At 44.5% G+C, this 20,728-nt stretch overlaps 1 protein-coding gene across 5 annotated transcripts in view; it reads right to left on the bottom strand.

Annotated features, from left to right (window-relative positions):
- Positions 1 to 536: 536 nt before the first annotated feature.
- Positions 537 to 20,728, bottom strand: part of TRAF5 (TNF receptor associated factor 5) — a 45,858-nt gene continuing 25,666 nt past the window's right edge. For 4 of the 5 annotated variants that reach the window (XM_059412603.1, XM_059412605.1, XM_059412604.1 and 1 more), the window contains exons 2-11: positions 19,565 to 19,783; positions 18,362 to 18,419; positions 15,461 to 15,562; positions 13,201 to 13,365; positions 12,484 to 12,561; positions 12,110 to 12,184; positions 9,008 to 9,100; positions 4,518 to 4,658; positions 2,953 to 3,121; positions 537 to 2,296 (exon numbers count right to left, since the gene is read on the bottom strand). In XM_059412603.1, coding sequence (XP_059268586.1) covers positions 1,719 to 2,296; positions 2,953 to 3,121; positions 4,518 to 4,658; positions 9,008 to 9,100; positions 12,110 to 12,184; positions 12,484 to 12,561; positions 13,201 to 13,365; positions 15,461 to 15,562; positions 18,362 to 18,419; positions 19,565 to 19,782 — 1,677 coding nt within the window. In that variant the 5' untranslated portion in view covers position 19,783 and the 3' untranslated portion in view covers positions 537 to 1,718. The remainder of the gene's footprint in view (positions 2,297 to 2,952; positions 3,122 to 4,517; positions 4,659 to 9,007; positions 9,101 to 12,109; positions 12,185 to 12,483; positions 12,562 to 13,200; positions 13,366 to 15,460; positions 15,563 to 18,361; positions 18,420 to 19,564; positions 19,784 to 20,728) is intronic. The other variant, XM_059412607.1, reaches the window with a different exon arrangement.

The raw sequence follows: 20,728 nt of genomic DNA, 5'->3' as shown, positions 1-20,728 counted from the left end.
GACTGGATTAAAAACACTGAAAACACGCAGAACTAGTGGGTCAGGCTTTGTGAGCGGTGCTTGTGTGAGGTCAGTCCATTGATCATCACTAGTACCCAAGTTCAAAGGCTACAGTGTGGTTCTTTAGTACGCTTCCATTGTGAACAAATTCTTTGAATTTAAGCCTTTGGCATGGTTTCTGCAATGACGACTCTTTAGCATCTTAAAAAATTTAACAGAAGAGATTAAGAGAGTTCCAATTATTCCAGAAGTTACTGATATAAAAATCACGTTTCTTCTATCCGATTCAACTGTTCAGCAGGTGTAAGGTGCGTGGTCAACACCTGAGGGAGCTGCATTAAGGGGCTCTCGGCCCATGGCACTTTGCCCTCACGCACTCGAGGGAGCCAGCTTGAGTGTGAGTGAACACTTGGTTGCATAACAGTGACGCGGCTCAGGAAAACTGGGTACTTTTTTGATCAGCTTACGGTTAACAACAGACAGAAGGACTCATTTTGACTTATATATACATCCTGGTAGAGAGACCCACACGGACAGATGTGTAAGAATATATTCATCTCTGTTTTCACAAAGTACTCACAACTTCGACAAGAAAAGTCACAAGTTTATATAAATGCCCATTTTCATACCAATTTGTGAATTCAGAAGTTCTCTCAAAAAGAATAGGAGATACTGCTTTTCGCAATCAGTTTGGGATGAGAATACTTTTGATACCATCGGCATAATCATGGTGTTCTCCCTAGGTTTTAAATTTCCCTTATTCATTTACGACATTTTCTCTGTCATTTGCTAAATTCTGCCCATCCTCATATTAACTTACTATTGTTACAAAATACCTTTAAACTAGGTGTATACATATACAGGTACATATATATTTACTGAACTGAACCTCAGTTGAACCTCAACTGAACTGTTAATACTTGACCTTTTCTGATATATGAAAATAGTTTTTTCACATGGTTGAAACTAATAAAATATGACCTTTAGTTGGATGGTTATATCTCCATTTATATATGTATGTACTCTATCTCTACACACACACACGCACGCACGCACGCACGCACGCACACTACACAATCAATGGGAAGAATGAAAATCTCTCTATTCACCAGTTCTAATGCAGCCTTGCAAAACTGTACTTGCTGACCACTGGTGATTTTTAATGAAAATGTTTAGAGGTGTAGTAATTTCCACAAATTTAGCACTAGACCAAATAAAGTCTGGTCCAAACCAGGCCTATTGTCTTTGAAAGCACACCACCCAACTGTGTAATGGGCACAGCCTATCCTGAAAGATGGCTTTTGCAGGCTTATGGTCAGGTCTAGAATCAACAGGCCAAATAATAAAATGCTGGAGCATTTTCAATTCTTCCTCTGTGTCCTCGGTAACATTCCACACAGTGCCTGCTCTGAGACACCATACCAAGCGCCAGTAAAAGAGAGAGGCCCCAGACCCTGCTTTCAAGAAACTTGACATCTTTTAAGAGAGATAAAAATATAAATAATGAGAGGATAGTCTAAGTGTTATAAGTTTCAAACTGGGACAGAGTAAAATGTAAAAGGCAGATAGCGCTTGAGAAGTTTTTCAACTGACTTCAAACATCAGGGGCTACAAGCCCCTACAAATGTGTACTGAGCTCCAGTCCGTCTATGTGATAATCATAGGTCTCCTCCTCCGTGTTTCTGGCCCGGCACGCCCTTCATCACCCCACACAGGGACTAGAGGTCCTCCAGGTCAGTTAAGTCCACAGCCACTTTCAGGAACATGGTGTCGTCTTTGATGTAGGTGTTCTTGGCATTCTCCAAAGTGGAGTGCGCCACGAAGCGGGGACAGCCAGACGCAATGTTCATTTCCCCGTCCGGTCTTTTAAAGCTACTGCTGCTGGGGTCGGCCTTGAAGGTCTCCATAATGTGGTTCTTTTTGCCGCTCTGGTCCAAAAGCATCAGGGTCACCCTCTGCCTGAACGGCCACTGCAACAGGGAGTCAAACTCCCCTCGCATCACCACGAAGTACAGCGACAGGTGTGTGCCCTTCCCGGAGCCGTCCCCATTCAGGTAGGCTCTAGCGCAGAGCCGGTAGCCGCACCGGCTGGTGTAGAAGGGCTGGCTGAAGATGGACACCGTGTGCCCGTCCAGCGCCTCCCTCTTCTTCATCTTATAGTCTGTCACCTTCCAGATGAGCTTGCCGTTATAGCAGGCCCCTTCTAGCAGCTTAAATCGTTCTTCATTTTTATTCAGTTGGGCTTTGTGGATATTGATGTGGGCATCGTGTTTGCTAGTCTCCCCTTCCAGAACAACTGCGAAGGGGGGGAAAAAAAAAAAAAGATACCACAGGCCTCAAAGCTGTCTTTAGAAATTGCCCGAAGTGGAATTCTGGTATCTGAAGAGAACTGATAAAATTCTGACATCCTAAAGATGAATCAAATTCATTGTCCACCAATGGACCCTTTGTATTAATAGTTAGCTCAATAAATCCCGTGTCTTGGCAAGAGTAGAGAAATTCATACTCTTGAATGGAAGCTCACCAAAGTGTAAAGGAGATGCCCAGCATTGAACTAGCGTGCATTAGCAAGGTGAGCCTCATTATTTAATCACTGGAAGGCTTTTAAAGAGCCAAACCCTTTTATATTTTTCTATACTTAAAGTTTCCACCACATCTCTCTCTCTTAGCTTTCTCATTACTTGCCACTCTCCTAAAAAACCACCACTCCTTGTTTCTGGAATTTCCTGGCCCATTTCCACCCCCTGCCTATTCCAGCGCCCCCTCATCACCCACTGTCACTCCCACCCCCAACCCTCCCCCGGCCCCGCCCCTGGAGTGGCCAGAGTCTCATGCTGTTCTGTTTCCCAAGTACCAGATTCGGCCATTGTTTATCCTGGACAGCTGGGACTCTCCATCTGGCTAGATGCAGACCACAGAATCATCCAAAGAGAAGTAAAACATGACACATACCTAGTCTTTGATCATTGGTTTCTAGCAGAGTAATTTTCTGTTTCACTGTATCAATCGCTTCCACCAAAGCCCTCAGATCAAATTTACTTTGTTGCTGGTTGGCCATCTGCAGTAACTGGCGCACTTGAGCTTCTAGCCAAGCTGACTTGTCAATGTGACTGGAGAGAGCCTTTCAGTACAACATGGATCATAATGTCAAAAAAAATTTTTTTTTTTGTTACTTAGTAATTAACTCACTGAAATTAAAGGTTTTCAACTCAAACATTTCAAATTTAATTAATCCACTAATGAAACGAAAAAGGCACAGTCCAGAAAAGTTCAGGGAGGATCACAGAGAGATGAACTTACTATCTTCCTCCCCGACCCAGTCCCAGCTCCTCTTCCAAATCGTTGAACTTCTCTTCATCTGACTTTGACTCCGCCCTCAATTTCTTGCCATTTGGTTCTCTAACCTACGTTTGTATCTCTGTTCTGTTGTCTCTCCCCTTGCCTTACAACTGCCTTCTCAGAGGCTACTCTCCTGATCCATTCCCACTCTGCTAGAAGGCAGAGAATGAGCTGGAAGGAGACCCACCCATTGGGCCAGAGCACTAGAGGGGGTAGGAAGTGCCCTGAGGGAGGGCTTGAACTTGTGATTGTTCTCCATGGATGGAAGAAATTGAACAGAACTAGACTTGTGTTAGCCCCACCCCGCCTTGCCCCTCAGTTCCTTAACTCTGAAGGGTTTCTGGGTTAGAAAAAGGTCAGAATTGAGCTAAATACCATAGGAAGGATTTCCTTTTTTTTCTTTTTTTTGGGTGGGCAGGGATTTCCTTTTTTTTTTTTTTTTTTTTTTTTCTACACACACACACACACACACACACACACACACACACACAAGTATAGAAAACACATGGGCTGCATTTTTGGGAGAGTCTACATTTCAAAAATATAACCCATACCCATGTCTTAAAATCTTTTTCACTATAAATTTTGTAATTACAACAGAGACAATACTCATCAGAAATGTGTGTATGGTTCTTTAACCTTCACAATTTGCAAAATCATTTTTGCTATATTTTAGTGTTGCTTAAGGCATCTTCTTCCCAAGGGAATGAATAGTTTCACTTTGTTGACTGCAAAATGCAGAACTATAGATTCTCTCAAAGAATTTGCCATCAAAGGACTAATACTGGCCCAGTATTAATTACAACCCCAATTGCCCTAAATTATATAAAAGTATTATATCAATGTTACATGTACAGACACTGTTAAATATTGGGGTTATGTGAAAGAAGATCTTTATTCTTACGAAATACACTGAAGTTTGTAGGGATAAAGGGCCCTGATATACACAGCTTACTCTCAAATGGTTCAGAAAGAACACACAGAGAGACGGACAGAGATATGGGACAAAATGCTGACAATGAGCGAATCTGAGAGAACACAGTCATTTTTAAGCACTAGCTTATCTTTGTAGATTTTCTTTACATTTGAAATTATCTCCATTTAAGAAGTTGTAAGAAAAACTTGGACTGCCAGTTGAAGGCTAAATCTTGGCTATGAGTAGAGAGGCCGTTTCTCACCTGGATGTTTGAGAGGAAGCTTCCATTTTTGCCAAACAGCTGTGCAAACTGCTTGAACTCCTTTTCGAATTTCTTTACAGTTTCTGCTAGCTGCTGGATTTTACTTTCTTTCTGCTCTAGGCTCTTATATAAATCAGAAATCTAGTAACAGGAATGTGAATGAGATCATTTAAATGCATGGATACAAATTAAAATAATGTAAATATATGTCTAGGAAAATATTGCAGGTAAGAAAGTGTTTCTAGAAAAATATATACACATATATACATTTTTAGAGTCTCCTATATAATATCTTCGGGCACTTCAAAAAAACAAACAAACAAACAAACAGATGCACAGATTTCTCGCCAGCCTTTTCTATACTTAACCCGCTCTGATGGTTTATCTAACGACAGTGACATCACTTGACTAAATTTTCAGAATTGGTTCTCTTCATTCACTCAGAGCGCACTTGTAACAACCACAGAGTACCAATCACCACATCACAATAGATGCTCTCTGCACAGTATCAGTAGTAACAGCTGAAATGTGCTGAGTGTCTGTCCTACCCTTATATTCATTAGCTCTTTTAGTACTCAAAGAACCCCATGAGTGGGGTATGACTATCAGTGCCATTTTACAGACAAGGAAACAGAGGCAGAGAGTTTAAGTAACCTGTACAGCATACAGCTAGCTTAGCAAGTGGTAGGCAAATCATGTTATGCTCTTAGAATCTGTAACGTATTGGAGGGAAATAACCAAAGCCTTAGTGTGAGCCGAGACGGCTCTTCTCATATACCCTAATCCATTCAGTCATCAACACTTACCAACTTCGACTTCCAACACGCAACAAAACGAACACGACTCTTATATCCACTTCTTGTTTCAACTTATTTCAACGCCTGTTTTAGCCTTCATTATTTCTCACCTGGGCTGTGACCACAGATTCCCAACTGGTCCTACACCATCCCTCATGGTCCTTCCAGAAGGGAAACTCTATGGGAACTGGGACACGGGTCCCACGGTTCACTGTAACCCTAGGAACTGGTCTGGTGCCCGGCATCAGCAGGTGTTTGAGACATATTTGTTAAGTGATTCTATGAATGAACGATGCTCTCCCTTTCTTTAGTCTTGTTTTCCTCAAATTCATCCTCCATGCCGCAACCAGAGTAATATGGAGGGACGAATGTCGTCTTGTCACCGCCCCCTCTTCCTTGACTATGAGGCTAGTTACACGCCCTACATGATCTGCCCCTGGCTACCTTCTCAGCCTCCTGCCCAACCACGTCCCACATGTGCCCTGCCCAGCAAGACTACACACGTCCATTGTCCATTGGGTCCTGCTTCCTCCGATGCTTCTTTCTCCATCTAGAAACCACCAATTTTTCAGTCCCCGCTCAAGGGCACTTTCTCTCAGAAATATTTCCTCACCGGTACCACCAAGCTAGGTCGTCTGTCAAATTCCAAGACCCCCTGGCCACACTCTAGCACGAAACTTACCCTCATTACCCGTATTGCTTTCTGGGGTTGTTTCGCTCCTTTTCCTCCACTAAACTGTTGAGGCTACATCTCACTCAATTCTTCTTCCCCAAAGTCTCGCACAGTGCCTGGCCCCCAGAGGGCATTTGATACACGTTTATAAGAGAATACACAAATGGCTGCAACGACCGTGTGATCTCTGGCCCCGGAACCTTCCAGGTCGACCCTGAGAGCTGACTTCCGCCTCCACAGCAGACCCATCTCCCTGATGGAAAGTAAACCTCGGTGTTTACTCTCCTCACCCTCTCCTCTCCTCTTCCTCCTGTTCCGGTAGTGCCCATTTCAGGTAATAAGTACCATGTCCTCCACCTATTCTAGACTTACAGCTTGCCATTCTGACCTCTCCCCGTGCCCTCCCCATCCCCACAGACACCGCCTCGGCTGACTGTCACCATCACCACCAGCACCGCCAGCTGCAGGAGCTTGCCTTCGCCTAAGGCAAGCTGTGTGATAATGGCACTTACGATAATGGCATATGATAACTGAGCTGCTTATGATAATGGGACTCAACGGAGTTTAAATATATTGGCTCACTTAACCTTCACCACAGCCCCGTTTTATGAATGAGGAGACAGGAAAGAGAGAGGGTAAGCAGCTGGTCCAAACCCAAGGGCAAGTAAGGAGCCAGGTCTTGAAAGCAGGTGTCCTGGCTCTGGAGTCCCCACCCCACCCACTGCCAGGCTCCCCCGCTGCACTGTCTAGGTTAGTACAGCATCCCGCGGCCCGGTCCCCTGTCCTCACACTCTCTCTCCCTCTATCCATCTTCTATGTTATGACCAGCTGTCTTTTTTTTTTTTTTTTTTGCTTTGAGATTTTATTTATTTATTTATTTATTTATTTGGGAGAGAGCAAGAGAGCATGAGTAGGGGGAGAGGCGGAGGGAGAGGAAGAAGCAGACGCCCCACTGAGCGGGGAGCCCAATGTGGGGCTCGATCCTAGGACCTAGAGATCAGGTCTTGAGCCGAAGGCAGACGCTTAACAGACTGAGCCACCCAGGTGCCCCACAGCTAGCTTACTTTTTAAAGCCAAACAAATAATTAGGTGGCCACGTACTGGTCCTTATCTACCCCAACTATCCAAAAGTTCACATAATGCCACTTTGCTTTTATGAAAGATGAATGTTAGCACCTGCTCTCACTAACCAAAAATCAAAAAGGATTTCCACTTTTAAGAAATCGTAACTGCTTCTTTGCTTTACACCCCTTCAGCTTATGAACAGTTTCATAGGATGGCTCTGCTTTTCCATAGTGGAGGAAATCTGTATTTTCCCATTTTAAACCTCCATTATTAGCTTCCTCTTATTGACAAACATTTGGCCCTTAAATCCCTTCTGAGAACAAGGCAGAATATGAATGAATAAAAAAATAATCAAATGGGGGCGCCTGGGCTCAGTGGGTTAAGCCTCTACCTTGGGCTCGGGTCATGATCCCAGGGTCCTGGAATCGAGCCCTGCATCCAGCTCTCTGCTCAGCAGGGAGCCTGCTTCCTCCTCTCTCTCTCTGCCTGCTTCTCTGCCTACTTGTGATCTCTATCTGTCAAATAAAAAAATAAAATCTTTAAAAATAGAATAATAATCGAATGCGTAGTATCTGCAACTTGTTAGCTCACACAGAAGGCCACTGCAATGTGGACCCAACATACCAGTCTCCAGCTCTCCCCCAGCTTACACTCAGGAGCCTCGCCACCCCAAAACCCCCATTCCTTGAACCATCAGCCTCATGCCTCCCTGTCTTTCCTCTTCTGAAATGCCCTCTTTCCACAACATTTAGGCTGACAAATCTTCTCTTCCTTCAAAGTGAAACTCCAATGTGCTCCCTTGAAGAGCCTTCCCCAACTCCCACAGAGGAAAATGCTGCAGCCTCCGTATCCCAGACTGAGCCACAGTGTGTCCTGGGGCACAACATCTTATCTATTTGCACTGTCGTGCAAGCTGTGTCCTCCTTCAGTCAGAATCTCTAGCAACTAACCTCAACTAACCTCATGCCTGCAACTAACCTCATACAGCAGGTGCCTATTGAACGAATGAATGATGATGGATGCATGGGGCGAGTGGTACAGAAAATATTGGGAATGGTTACCAGGCAGAGTGCCCTGTACCAAAGTCACAGTTTAACTGGTCTTCCCAATTTTCTCCAAGATCTGACCTTGAAACTCACATACCTCCTTTAATACAGAACCAGACATCAGAAAATGACTGGCAAAAGTAGAATTCAGCTCCCTCTTTCCTGACACGGGCTTGAGAAGTTTGATCCTCTGAGATGTTCTAACAAAACAATTAACTTTTATAATAATTACTCAACCGAATCAGCATTTACTGAGGTCCATGATGAATATTCCAGCGACTGTGGCAGGCATATGCACACACAATTTCACTTGCTAATCCCAACTCAGTGAATAAAGAGCTCTGTGTGCACCATCGGGCTGCCCAGCTTCTCCGAGGCAGGAGTTAAGACTTACTGCAAAATATATATAACCCATAATGCCTAGAACAGATTTGTCAACTATTGTTTCAGAGTAACACTGGTCTAATTCCAAAACATCAAACACCTACTCATCACCTACCAGGTGCCAAACATTAACCACAAGGCATGCGGTTAGGCTGCAGAGAGCAAATACAGTATTTCTTGCGGAGCACTGGACTGAGAATCAGGGGACACGGGTTTGCGATTCAATGTTGCAAGTTACTTACAAGTTACAAACTTGTTACAAACACTTACAAGTTACAAACACATCAACATTTCTTTGAGCTTAGTCACTTCATCTGGTGAATGAGAGGGTTAGACCCAAACATCTCAAAGGCACCTTCCAGTTCTAGTGTTCTATACTCCTATGAGTCTGCCTGGCCACTTAGTAGAAAAACATCTACCTCCAGTTGACTTGTACTGAAACCTAGGAGGATATAAAAATACCAACAGTTACCAATCCTAACAATTGCGCTGCCTCCCTTTCCGTGCGAACCCTTGAATAGTTACCTGTTCTTCTAACTGGAAGTTCTTTTCTAAAACCAGAAGCATGTGGTCCCGTAAGGCTGAATGCTCGTGCTCCTGCAGGATCCCCCGTTTATCCTTCAGGAAGAAGAGGAAAAGAAGTCAGGCTGCTGAAAGACTCCAAAAATCAAGGTAGTGGAGGAATATTCCACTAACATAGAAGTGTGACAACTCTGCTTACTTGTCTAAAGGTGGGTTGCAGGAAGAAATAGCCCCTCCTGGTCCCTTTTCCAGCTCTAGGATTCTAAGGTATCTATGAGACCATTTTAAACTTACAGAAACAGAGAATTGGGCCACGGTCAAATTCTCAAAGCGGATCTCCTTCTGTGCGCTAGGAATCTAGGACTGCAGGTTACATATGGTTATCATCTCTCAACGAGTCCCCCATAAAACTGATCTCCTGGGTGGTTAGCTTCAGATCAGTGTCAAGCCCAAGTGAGTTCTGTCTCCTACAGAGCACACATTTCCATGCTGCCTTCTACCAAAGGCCAAAGGTATGCAACCTGATGGCAGTTTCAGTCCGCACAAATTTGTTGCCCTCAAAAATCCAAGGATATGTTTGCTAGAATAAAGGGTGACTTCTTCCCTAATCATTAAAATACTGAGTTGCAAAGTGCCTATATTACTAGTAAAAGCAAATGTTAGGTGTTCCAGGTGATCCTGTGGACCTATGCGTACATTTACCATCAGTTTCTCTTCAGTTTAGGATTGGCCCCCCGTCCAGAGAAGAACAAATCTCATCCTCAGCTTTGGTACTGAGGAGAGTTCTAGAGGACAGCCCAACTGGGAGTTTAGAACTAACTGTCAAGATCTCTCTAGAGTTGGAAAGCAGTTCTGTAAATTGTGCGCTAAAAAGGTAAACCTATCCTTTTTGCAGCCAAGATAATCACAGGTTTGATATGTGAAAAGGTATGGACTCTTCACTGATTTCTTTAAAAGGCTCTCACAAATACATTTTTTTCATATAGGTTTTTAAAATAAATGTACGCTTATGTCAAGCAATACACCAAGATATAGAATGAGAAACAAAAGTCTCCTTCTCCCCAACACCACCCCCAATTCCCTAGTCTCTCATTCACCAGAGTCAGCGACGATATGTATACACTTTTAACTCAATGAGATCATAAGCATATTCAGTTTTTAAAAATACATACCTTATTCTTTTTATCAGATGCATTATATTCCAAAATATAAATATATAGAATTATATAGTCAGCACTTCAGTGGTGGGCTTACAGGTTTTTAGTTTTTGGTGTTTTTTTTTGCTATGAAAATTTCTCTGAGTGAGGGTATTTGTATATGTGTAATCATTGTGTACTTAGAGTATCTGTGAAAATTCCTAGCGATAGAATTATAAAGTCAATGTGTGGATTCACTTTTTTTTTTTAAATAAAGACATCCTTATTTACTTTTTTTTTTTTAAGTAATCTGTAAGCCCAACATGGGGCTTGAACTCATGACCCTGACATCAAGAGTCATATGCTCCACTGACTGAGCCAGCCACGCACCCCTCACTTTTCATATATATGTAATCAAACTGCCCTCAAAAAGAGTTGGATATTATAAATTGTATTAATCTTTGTCAATTTGATGGTGAAAGTTGTATTTCTTGTTATAATATATACTTATTTAGGAGTGAGATGGGGTGTCTTTTTTTACATCTATTACTCAGTTGAATTTTTTCTGGGACTACTCATATATTCCTTTGCCTATTTTTCTATTAAGTTAAATAAGCTATTTACATGTAAGAATGTTTGTATATAAAGAAAATGCCCTTTTTGTCTTTTGTCAGATGTTGGAGATATTTACCTCTAGTTTGTGGTTTGCCATTTGACTTTATTTATGGTATTTTTCAGAAATCACATTAAAGTTTCAAGTATTTGTAGTTAAGCATCAAAATTCTAGTTCTGGTTTTGTGTCAGTCATCTAAGAAAGACCTTTATTTTAAGAATAAAAAAAATTTCTCACCTTTACTTCTAGTATTTTTAAGACTTAAAAAAAAACTTTTTACTTGGAGTAATTTTAGATGCACACAAAGTATAAAATAATACAGTGCATTATATCTCTTAATGTCTGAAATGCTGACCCATCTGGAATGTATTAAAGGGAGGTAGGAATCAAACTTTCTTTTCTTTTTCATTTGTTTTATACAACTTACTGAAAAATATTTGTAATGGTTTTTAAGGCAATAAAATACACTTTAAAACATGATTTCAAATCACTTCTGTTTCAAAATACTTGGTGATAGACCAAGAGTACCAGAAAACCAAGATTTATAATCATCAGAAGAATGACTCCAGAAAGTCTCAAAATCTGGTTGAGACTGTGGAGTCAGAATTAGAAAAATTACCCGGATGGTTAATTTTATGTGTCAGCTTGGCTGGGCCATGGTGCCCAGTTGTTTGGTCAAAACTAATCTAGATGTTGCTGTGAAGGTATTTTGCAGATGTGATAAACATTTACAATCATCTGACTCTAAACAAAGCAGATTTCTTCCCACAGTGCGGTAGGGCCTCATTCAACCAGCTGAAGGCCTTGAGCGCCAAGACTAAGGTTTCCTGAAGAAGCAGCATTTCTCAAGACTATCACATAGAAGGGCGCCTGGGTGGTTCAGTTGGGTTAAAGCCTCTGCTTTCGGCTCAGATCATGATCCCAGATCAGGGTCCTGGAATCGAGCCCTGCATCGGGCTCTCTGCTCAGCAGGGAGCCTGCTTCCTCCTCTCTCTCTGCCTATTTGTGATCTCTGTCAAATAAATAAACAAAATCTTAAAAAAAAAAAAAAAAAAAACCTATCACACAGAAACTCCTGCCTGCTGGTCTGCCCTGCTAATAATCCGATTCCCCAGTGCCCTCAATCACATAACCTAATTTCCTAAAATAAATTTCTATGTATGTGTCTACATGTAGATACGTTATCTCCTACAGATTCTGCTTCTCTGTTACTTCTGACTAGTATCACGGCCCGTCTTAAAGTTCCTCCATAGTGAATGTCCTTCTGCGTCCTGAAGGGGGTCAAAGAGTAAAATAAACCTGCCCAACAAATTCCACAGTTGAATGTAGAAGCAGAAACAAAAAGGCATCCCGTACCTTCACAGTACAGCCGTAGTGCTTGAAGGGACAGTCTTGCTCGGCTTCAGGACACACAGCGAGGTGCTCATCCACCTGTGAAAGGGACAGCCTCGTGCCACCAAAATTCATCCCCAATTCTCCGGGTGCCTGAGAGAGCCCCTCGGTGGCTTGGGAAGGAGGGAGGGAACAGAACGGGGAAGCCACGCTGAGGCCGGGTGGAGGGAGAGCTACGATACAAACAGAGAAGAACTCTCCGGAAAAAGGGAAGGGGTTATCGTGGGTGTTCTCTAAACCGTGGGCCTCAGCCTGTGGGATTTGATCACACACACACCACAGCGGTTACTAAAATGTTATCGTACATAGAATCTACTAAGAGAATCATTTACGGTTACCTCAGTTCTTGGAAAAATCTGCAAACACTTGTTGGGACAAGATACTGGGTACTCGGGACACAGGTTTTCCTCATGATACTGAAACAGAGAAAGGGTGATGGAACAGAGCCAGTCCTTGCTTCCAGGGTTCCTTTCTATGTCCTCAGAGTGTTTATGCTGTGTCTCTGGGAATGTATGTTATGTGGCTTACCCTCCCTAGGAAGGTAGAGCCTAGTTCCAGAAAGGACTAAAGATGGCTGCTTCCTTCCCGGGAATTCAATTCAGTTTTCCAGTTATTCCAAAAGAAGGTCAGAGGGCACAGGCCTTCCGGAGGCAGACTATGGGAGTCATCAGTATGGCTCCTTTGGTACATATAAAAGGTACCTCATGCCTTCTTCCTTTGCCTACATCCTGCCACTCCAGTCAGATCATAGTGGCCTGAGGACACAGTATCGTCACCTCCTTGTGACCCAGCACCCAGCATCGCTCCTTGCACACTTACACTCAGCAGGTGCTCAAACAATGCTTCTGTCAATGATAAAGGAGTAGGGTCCTACCAACAAGAAGGTGTTTTGTTTCTTACAGAACTCTCAGATAATTCTTTAGATCTATTTCTGTACAAAAACAAATTCAGTAATGTCCTGATTCGCTGTGACCACTCAGGTAGAATTTAGTCCCATAAAGATGATTCGTCTTTCTTTCTTTCTTTCTTTCTTTCCTTCTTTCTTTCTTTTTTACCTGCAGATTGATTACTACCACATCTTTTTTGCAATAAAGGCACTTTTCCTCTCGAAAATGGCAACGTGCGCTCAAATGTTCTTTCAGATCTTTCCGAAGGACTTGTTCCTGACAGTTCTCATTAGAACACTGCACGGCCTGAAACAGGCACTGCTGGAGGTGGTCCTGCAACAGAAAAGACAGGCCAGTGGGCCCCACTGACGGGGGCAGCGGGACGGGGAGCCCGCTGGACGCCTGGAGAGGGAGGAGGACGCTGGGGCAGACGGAGGCCAAGCTGGCCTTGTGCGACAGGCGTTGGGAGGACAGGGAAGATGGCTGGAGAAGGAAGCATGGGGAGTCTAGTGTAGACTATCCGTTAGCTCAGATTCTCAGATTAATTCCCGAATATTCTCCTTAGGCTTGCTGAGGGATCTACCTGTTCTACAAGGACATACTTAATTTCTTTCTGCACCGCCAGCACCAAGTGCTAATCTCTGCACAGCAGATGGCAAGTGCCAGGACGGAGGGGGGAGAGGGAAGAAGAGCACGGCGTGTCCTAAGTGCAGAAAGGAAGGGAAATGACAACAGAGAGGAAGGGCAGCTGTTCTAGAAGGGCCAAGAAAAGCAGACGGAAGACAGACAGGATCATAGGCCCACGAGAAGCTGGGAATGGTCAGGCTGTGTTCAGAAAATAGGTTTCACCAGAGTATGAGACAATGACACGGACACTGCTCATTCTAATATTCTCCTGGTACAGACTTTTAAAAGGAAGACGTATACTTTCATAAAACCTGTGGACCTTTGCAAGTTACTGTGATGCTAAAAAGTCATCAAAAGCAGGGGGACAGAGGGAAGAGCTGAGTTGGGTGGTGGATACAGCGACTGTACAGCCCGCAAAGTCTAAACATTTTACTAACTGGCTCTTGACAGAAGAGTTTGAGGACCCCTTTCCTGAAGGCGAGAAAAAGCAACCAGTTTTTCTGCAGGAGGGAAATAAATATTACAGCTACTCTCCTTTGCCTCTAGCAATAAGAAACAAAGAGGGACTACTGAAATCCCTATCTCTCCAAAATTCGCCGCTGCCACCCTTCCAACCGGCTGACACAGTCAACAGTCATCACAATTCCGCTACCGGGAGAACCTACACCTCACCGTGCAAGCAGGGGTGCAGCTTGGGGGCAGAAACGAGCGGAAGCACAGGAGAAAACAGGTAAAAAGAAACCAGCCACTGTTCTCTGGAAGCGGATGATCGGGCTACAAAAGCTGATGGCTGGATGGTCCATTTGAGCCTCGTTTCCTGCTCAGGCTTCGTGACCACAAAGTTGGAAAAGAGGTCCTGCTCTAGGGCTTGGCTATCAAAACATGAGAAAGTTCTAGAAAGTTCAGTGAACTTCCAGATAAATCCTGGGGTTAACAGGGAAAGCATCTACACATTTAGAAGCTCGGTGCCTAAGGGGTTTGGAGGCAAGGTGGAGAAAAGACTGAATCACCTGAAATGTGTTCCAAAAATGTGTGGGTGGGAGAGGAAAATTTCAGCTGCCTCCAAGCCATGCTCTGGAAGCTAGAGATGCCTGGTTCTTCTCCCTGCACAGTGTGATCAAACTCGATATGGGCCTGCCATGGCAGAGCCCTGTTGCCCCATTTCCAGTTTGGCATTTACCAAGCTTCCCGCTTCCCCAGCTGGATGGAAGAACCAGGTAGGGCAGCTTCGTGTGAAAGTTTAACACCCCCTTGCTCCCCCCACGCCTCGTGTGTTTGTAGCTTATACCAATGCTTCACCTTTAAACCACATCCTAGCTCTGATCTGGTCTGCGTGACATGCCTCAGATCACAGACTCTCAGGCCACGGCCCACGGCTGCTGGGAACCACCCACCCACCACCTGCTAGTACTTTCCGGCAGGGACCCTTGCAGTCATGTCTTTCTGCAGACTGCCGTGGCTCCCACCTGAGGACCCCAAATTCTTCACAGTTCCCCACACATGACATGTCCTTGGGCCCTGCATGTCCCGCATCTTGTCTTTGGATCAATGACCCCTAACCCACAATTTAGGTCTAGCGCCGACAGTGTGCCATCCATGCATTCCAAATGAAATGGACCTCTTCACTCGCACCTTAGCCCTTGGTGGGCTGGACTGCAGCCAAATGTATTACCTGTCTGGCAATAAAGGAACCTAATGAATCCCATACCATGCTTAGCCCAGGAGCTGTCACATAAAGCTGTTCAACATACCACTGGAAAAAATGACAAAGGCAAATTTATTGGTCATGAGTAATACCGACCTGGTAGCGTCCCAGAATAATCTTGGCATTGCATCCAGGAGCATTTTTGCAATACACATATAAATTGAGGACTTCCCTTTTGCAGCAATTGTCTTTGAACACCTAAGAAGGAAACATAATAGGTCTCATACACTCCAAAGCTTCAGAGCAATGTGAATGAAACTATTATTAATTCAGTCTTCAAATACATCTCAACAGTCAGGTAGAAACTTCCAGACAATGGTTGGAATGGAAATATCAGATTCGGCACCATCAAAGAAGAGGCTTTCTCAGATACATATTTCCAACAGGCCACTAAACACGCAAGTCAGGAAATTCAATGCTCCGTGCAGTAGGCTGCAGGAGAATCTCGTGGTGCACCTGACCTTGTATGCTCAAAGGTCAGAAGGTGGGCTGTGGAGGAGGGTGACGCTTTCAGTAGCTTCCTGTCATAGTGTAAAAGTCTGTATTAGTCATCAGGTAGTGTCACTGAGGCTGTACTGACTTTGCTATTCCAGGGCACACCAGGAGTTAGCAAACGTTCTAAAACGTTCTCCGTAAAGGGTCAGATAGTAAGTATTTTCAGCTTTGCAGGCCACGATACAACCTTTTCTTTTGCAACTATTCAGCTCAACTGTAGGCAATATTGAAATGGATATCCATGGCTGTGTTCCAATAAGCCATTTTTTTTTAAGATTTTATTTATTTATTTGACAGAGAGAGATCACAAGTAGGGAGAGAGGCAGACAGAGAAAGAAAGCCCAATGCAGGGCTCGATCTGAGGACCCTGAGACCATGACCTAAGCCAAAAGCAGAGGGTTAACCCACTGAGCCACCCAGGTGCCCCTCCAATAAGCCATTATTAATGGACACCGAAATGTAAATTTCATGTAATTTTCATGTATCACCATTATTCTTCTCTTGATTTTTAAAATAAGTTTTTTGTTTTGAAATAGCTCAAAGGCTTAAGAGAAGTTGCAAACATAGTGCAGAGTTCCTGGGTACCTTTCTTTGGATTTTTTTCAATGATTTATAGAGAAACCATTCTTGGCTCACAGGCCATATGAAAACAGGTAGCAGGCTGGATTTGTCCCAGCAGATCTCATGTTGTAATACGCCAACCATGCCAACTCCTGATCTAGTGGGTGAGGCACACACAAACACAGCACTGTCCTCTGCTAGGCATTTGCAAAATACAACATAAGAGCATAGAGAAGGAGGGATGCCTAGGTGGCTCAGTCAGTTATGTGTCTGCCTTCAGCTCAAGTCATGATTCCAGGGTCCTGGGATGGAGTCCCCCATCAGGGTCCCTGCTCAGCAGGGAGCCTCCTTCTCCCTCTACCAGTCCTCCTGATTGTATTCTCTCTCTCTCTCTCTGACAAATAAATAATCTAAAAAAAAAAAAAAAAAGAACATAGAGAAAGAGCATGTACATCAGATCAGATGTTCAGGGAGCTTTCTGGAGGGGTGATGCTTGAACGTCTTCCAACAGAACTGTAAAGGAAGAAAATTGAGCTTAAATGGAAGTTTTAAGGGAGGGGCGCTTGGGTGGCTCAGTGGGTTAAGCACCCAACTCTTCGTTTCAGCTCAGGTCATGATCTCAGGGTTGTGAGACTGAGTCCCAGGTGGGGCTCTGCACTGAGCCTGGCGCCTGCTTAAGATCCTCCCTCTCTCCCTCTGCCCCTCCACCCCTAAAAAAAAGGAAGTTTTAAGGGGGAAAATCTTCAGGTTAGGAAACAGTTCCTTAGATGCACCACTAAAAGAACAAGCAACCAAAACAAACAAATGACAAGTAAGACCTCATCAAAGTGAAAAGCTTTCATGCTTCAAAGGACACCACCAAGAGAGTGAAAAGACGAACCACAGAATGGGAGAAAAATATTTGCAAATCATGTATCTGTTAAGAGCCTTGTATCTATATATAAAGGACGCTTAGAACTCATCAATAAGAGACCAATAATCCACTTAAAAATGGGCAAAGATGGGGCACCTGGGTGGCTCAGTGGGTTAAGCCTCTGCCTTCAGCCCAGGTTCTGATCTCGGGGTCCTGGGATTGAGCCCCGCATTGGGCTCTCTGCTCAGCAGGGAGCCTGCTTTCTCCTCTCTCTCTGCCTGCCTCTCTGCCTACTTGTGATCTGTCTGTCAAATAAATAAATAAAATCTTTTTAAAAATGGGCAAAGAAATTGAACAAGCATTTCTACCAAAAGATACATAAATGGACAAACACCTGAAAAGATGTTCCATATCATTAATCATCAGAGAAATGAAAATCAAAACAGGTATCCCCTAGAAAGACTATAATCAAAAAGACGGACAGTAACAACTTTTGGCAAGGATCTAGAGATGTTAAAACTCTCACAACCTACTGGATAGGATGTAAAATGGTGCAGCTCCTTTGAAAACAGTCTGACAGTTCCTCAGAATGTTACACATAGAGTGACCATTCGACCCTAAAAAGGACCACCACATGACCCAGTAATTCCACCCCTGGGTGTATACCCAAGAAACACGTACCCTTTAAAGGTAAATTTTACGGCCTGTGAATTATATCCTAATAAAGTTATTGTCAGAGATAATAATAATGGAAGGAAGTTTTAGAGATTGACCAGAGGAGAAAGTGAATTCCAAGAAACAGGATGGATGTTTCATTTCTCCGAGCAACTCAGTACACCTGGAGCTGGTGTAGGAAGGGGGTAAGGAGAGAACAGAGGAGAGTTTGGGTTGGGGGGGGGGGCAATAAAGCTCTGAAACAGTGGCAGGAGTGACGCTTGACCTGACCACACAGCAGAGGAACGTGCACTCTAAGAAAGGGCCCCTCCCTCCCCCCCTCTACTGCTCCAACCTCTATGTCCAGTTCAACCCAGGACACTGGCTTCTCCATCATCCAGTCAACTGCTAGACCAAAGCGGGGATTTTCTTACCTCCTGAGATCTGATAACCTCCTTATCTACAGGACAGAGTGGGACTGCATTTAATTCTCTGGAGAGAAAAATAAAAATAGAGCCAAATTAAGAGTTGATCTCAACAGCTCTTCCAAGAGCAGCCCCAGCACTCCAGCCATGCTTGATCCCTTTGAGCAACCCCTGAGCAGGCCAGGCCTCATCTTCCCACCATTCCACTCCCTACCCCAGGAAAGGCTGTATCTCTCTCCCATCTGTCCATTGTATCTTCAGCACCTCCCCAATCTGCTGAAAAATTCCCATTCATTCCCCACAATGCAGGTCAAAGAGTAAGTCCCTCAGACAGAGTTCAATGTCCTCTGCCAGTGCTTCTCACCCTGTACCTTCACTAGACGGGAACATTCTAGGGGGCAGAGACGGGGTCCTGGTCACCCTGGACCTCCAGCTCTTCCTCTCTGTGCCATAGAGCTTAGTTTAGTAAGGAGCCTGGAACACACAAGTGCTGAATGGACAACCCCATGAGGGGACAAGAATGGGCTGAGATAATCCCCTTCCCAAGCCTGGCAGAAGACAGCTTACTTACTTAGAGCCCTAAATAAGCCCCCAGAGCCTGCTTCCATATCTCTCTTGGTCTCCTCCTTCAGAATGGCAGGACCCAGGTTTTACAGCTGCACCGAAGCAGACAGTGTGCCCACCGAGGCACACTTTCTGGATGGGACACCACCTCTTCCCTTAGACAAGGAAAAGTCAGAGCCACCACCAGGAAGATGCCTGTGAAATGCGGGCCTTTCCCAACACAGACTGTGCCTCCAGGTCTGCCCTCTCATGCAAACAGGTGTGGTCTACATTTTAAGAAAAGGTGACTGTCAGGAGCCCCAAGTCATGTACAGAATTCTTGAGTCATTATGTTGTACACCTGAAACCAACAGAACCCTGTATGCTCACTACCCTTGATTTCCTTTTTAAAAAGGGGGGAAAGGTGACTATTAATAAGCGAATGGCAAAAAAAAAAAAAACAAAAAAAAACCCCCAAAAACCAAAAACCAAAACATGATTCCTCAGGCTTTCAGAGCCCCTCGTTGTGTTCACGGTTCTGTGGTCAACCACAGCAATTCCCAAAGCTACCATTCCAGTCCAGTGGCTGCGCTGGACACTGGGGTCCCAGGAACGCCCCTCCCCCACCCAACTGCTTGAGCCCAGAGCGGCAGGTCCCCCCACACTCACCTCAGGGACAGGATGCAGTGTTGACAGAAGCGGTGCCCACAGCCTGTCTGGTGGGGGTTGTGCAGCACGGAGCGGCAGAAGGCACATTTGTAGCGTTCTTCTAGTTGCTCCACAAACCAGTACTCTGTGTTGGGCTCAAAGTCCAAGGAAATGGAGTTGCCGGAATTTTGGCGGATGAAACCACAGGGGACACCTCCTTGCTCCTCAGAGTAAGCCATTCTGCGGGGAGGGGGCGGGCAGGAGAAGAGGAGGAAAACCGAGTGTGTAGACATCAAAACTACTGTTCCCTACTTACTGCACATCACCCCCGTGGGCGGTCTGTTGACTTCGTAACAAACAGTAACAACCTCCGGCCACTGGGGGGCTCCCGCACAGGGGAGATGTCTTTGGGGTGCTCAGGCAGGAGGCTGGACCAGACTTCTAACGAGATTTTAGGAGACTTCAGACCTTTGCCCATCAGCCTCTTACAGGATGCTAAATTATCCTGTCAGTCTGGCCACACGCTTGGACCCAATATAGCCAGGTGTTAACTACATTCTAACAGACTCTTGTTATGTGATTTTCCTCCGCTCAGTTGAGAGAATGGAAACAAAGATTTTGCTAGTATTTTTTCGGAAGAACCTTGTATACCAGTACGTTTCTTGCAATATATATCGCCACCGCCAAGCCACATCATTTCTCATGTGAACTAAACAAGCCCATTAATTGCTTTCCCCTCCATCCATTCTCCATACTATAGCCAGGTCAACATTTGCAAAATGCAAAATGCAACTGTGATTGAAGGTTACCTCCTCTCATTGTTCAGTGGCTTCCCAGGCTCTTAGGGGAAAGTCCACAATGCTAAGAGAGCTATAAGACTGCATCCTCTCTACCCAGAAGCATCCTGGACCTCTCCTACCCTTGCTTTCTGCACTTGAGCCATACAGGCTTTCTTTTCATTCTTCTAATAAAGCAAGCCGTCTCCTGCCACAGGGCCTTTGCATAAGCTATAGGCTCTACCTAGAATGCTTCCCCTGTCCCCTTCCAGTCTTCTTCGCTTCACATTCATGATTCAGATTTCAAGTGTCATAACCTCAGGTAAGCTTTCTCTTCTCCACTCCCCTTCCTCCACCCTCGTTGAGCAGCAGAACACCCACTCATGTCTAGGAAGCATGTGTGGCCTCC

The sequence above is a fragment of the Mustela nigripes genome, chromosome 10, assembly GCF_022355385.1.
Source record: "Mustela nigripes isolate SB6536 chromosome 10, MUSNIG.SB6536, whole genome shotgun sequence".
Lineage (NCBI taxonomy): Eukaryota > Metazoa > Chordata > Mammalia > Carnivora > Mustelidae > Mustela > Mustela nigripes.
Note: the sequence above shows the minus strand (reverse complement) of the source record. Positions and strands in the feature narration are given on the sequence as shown.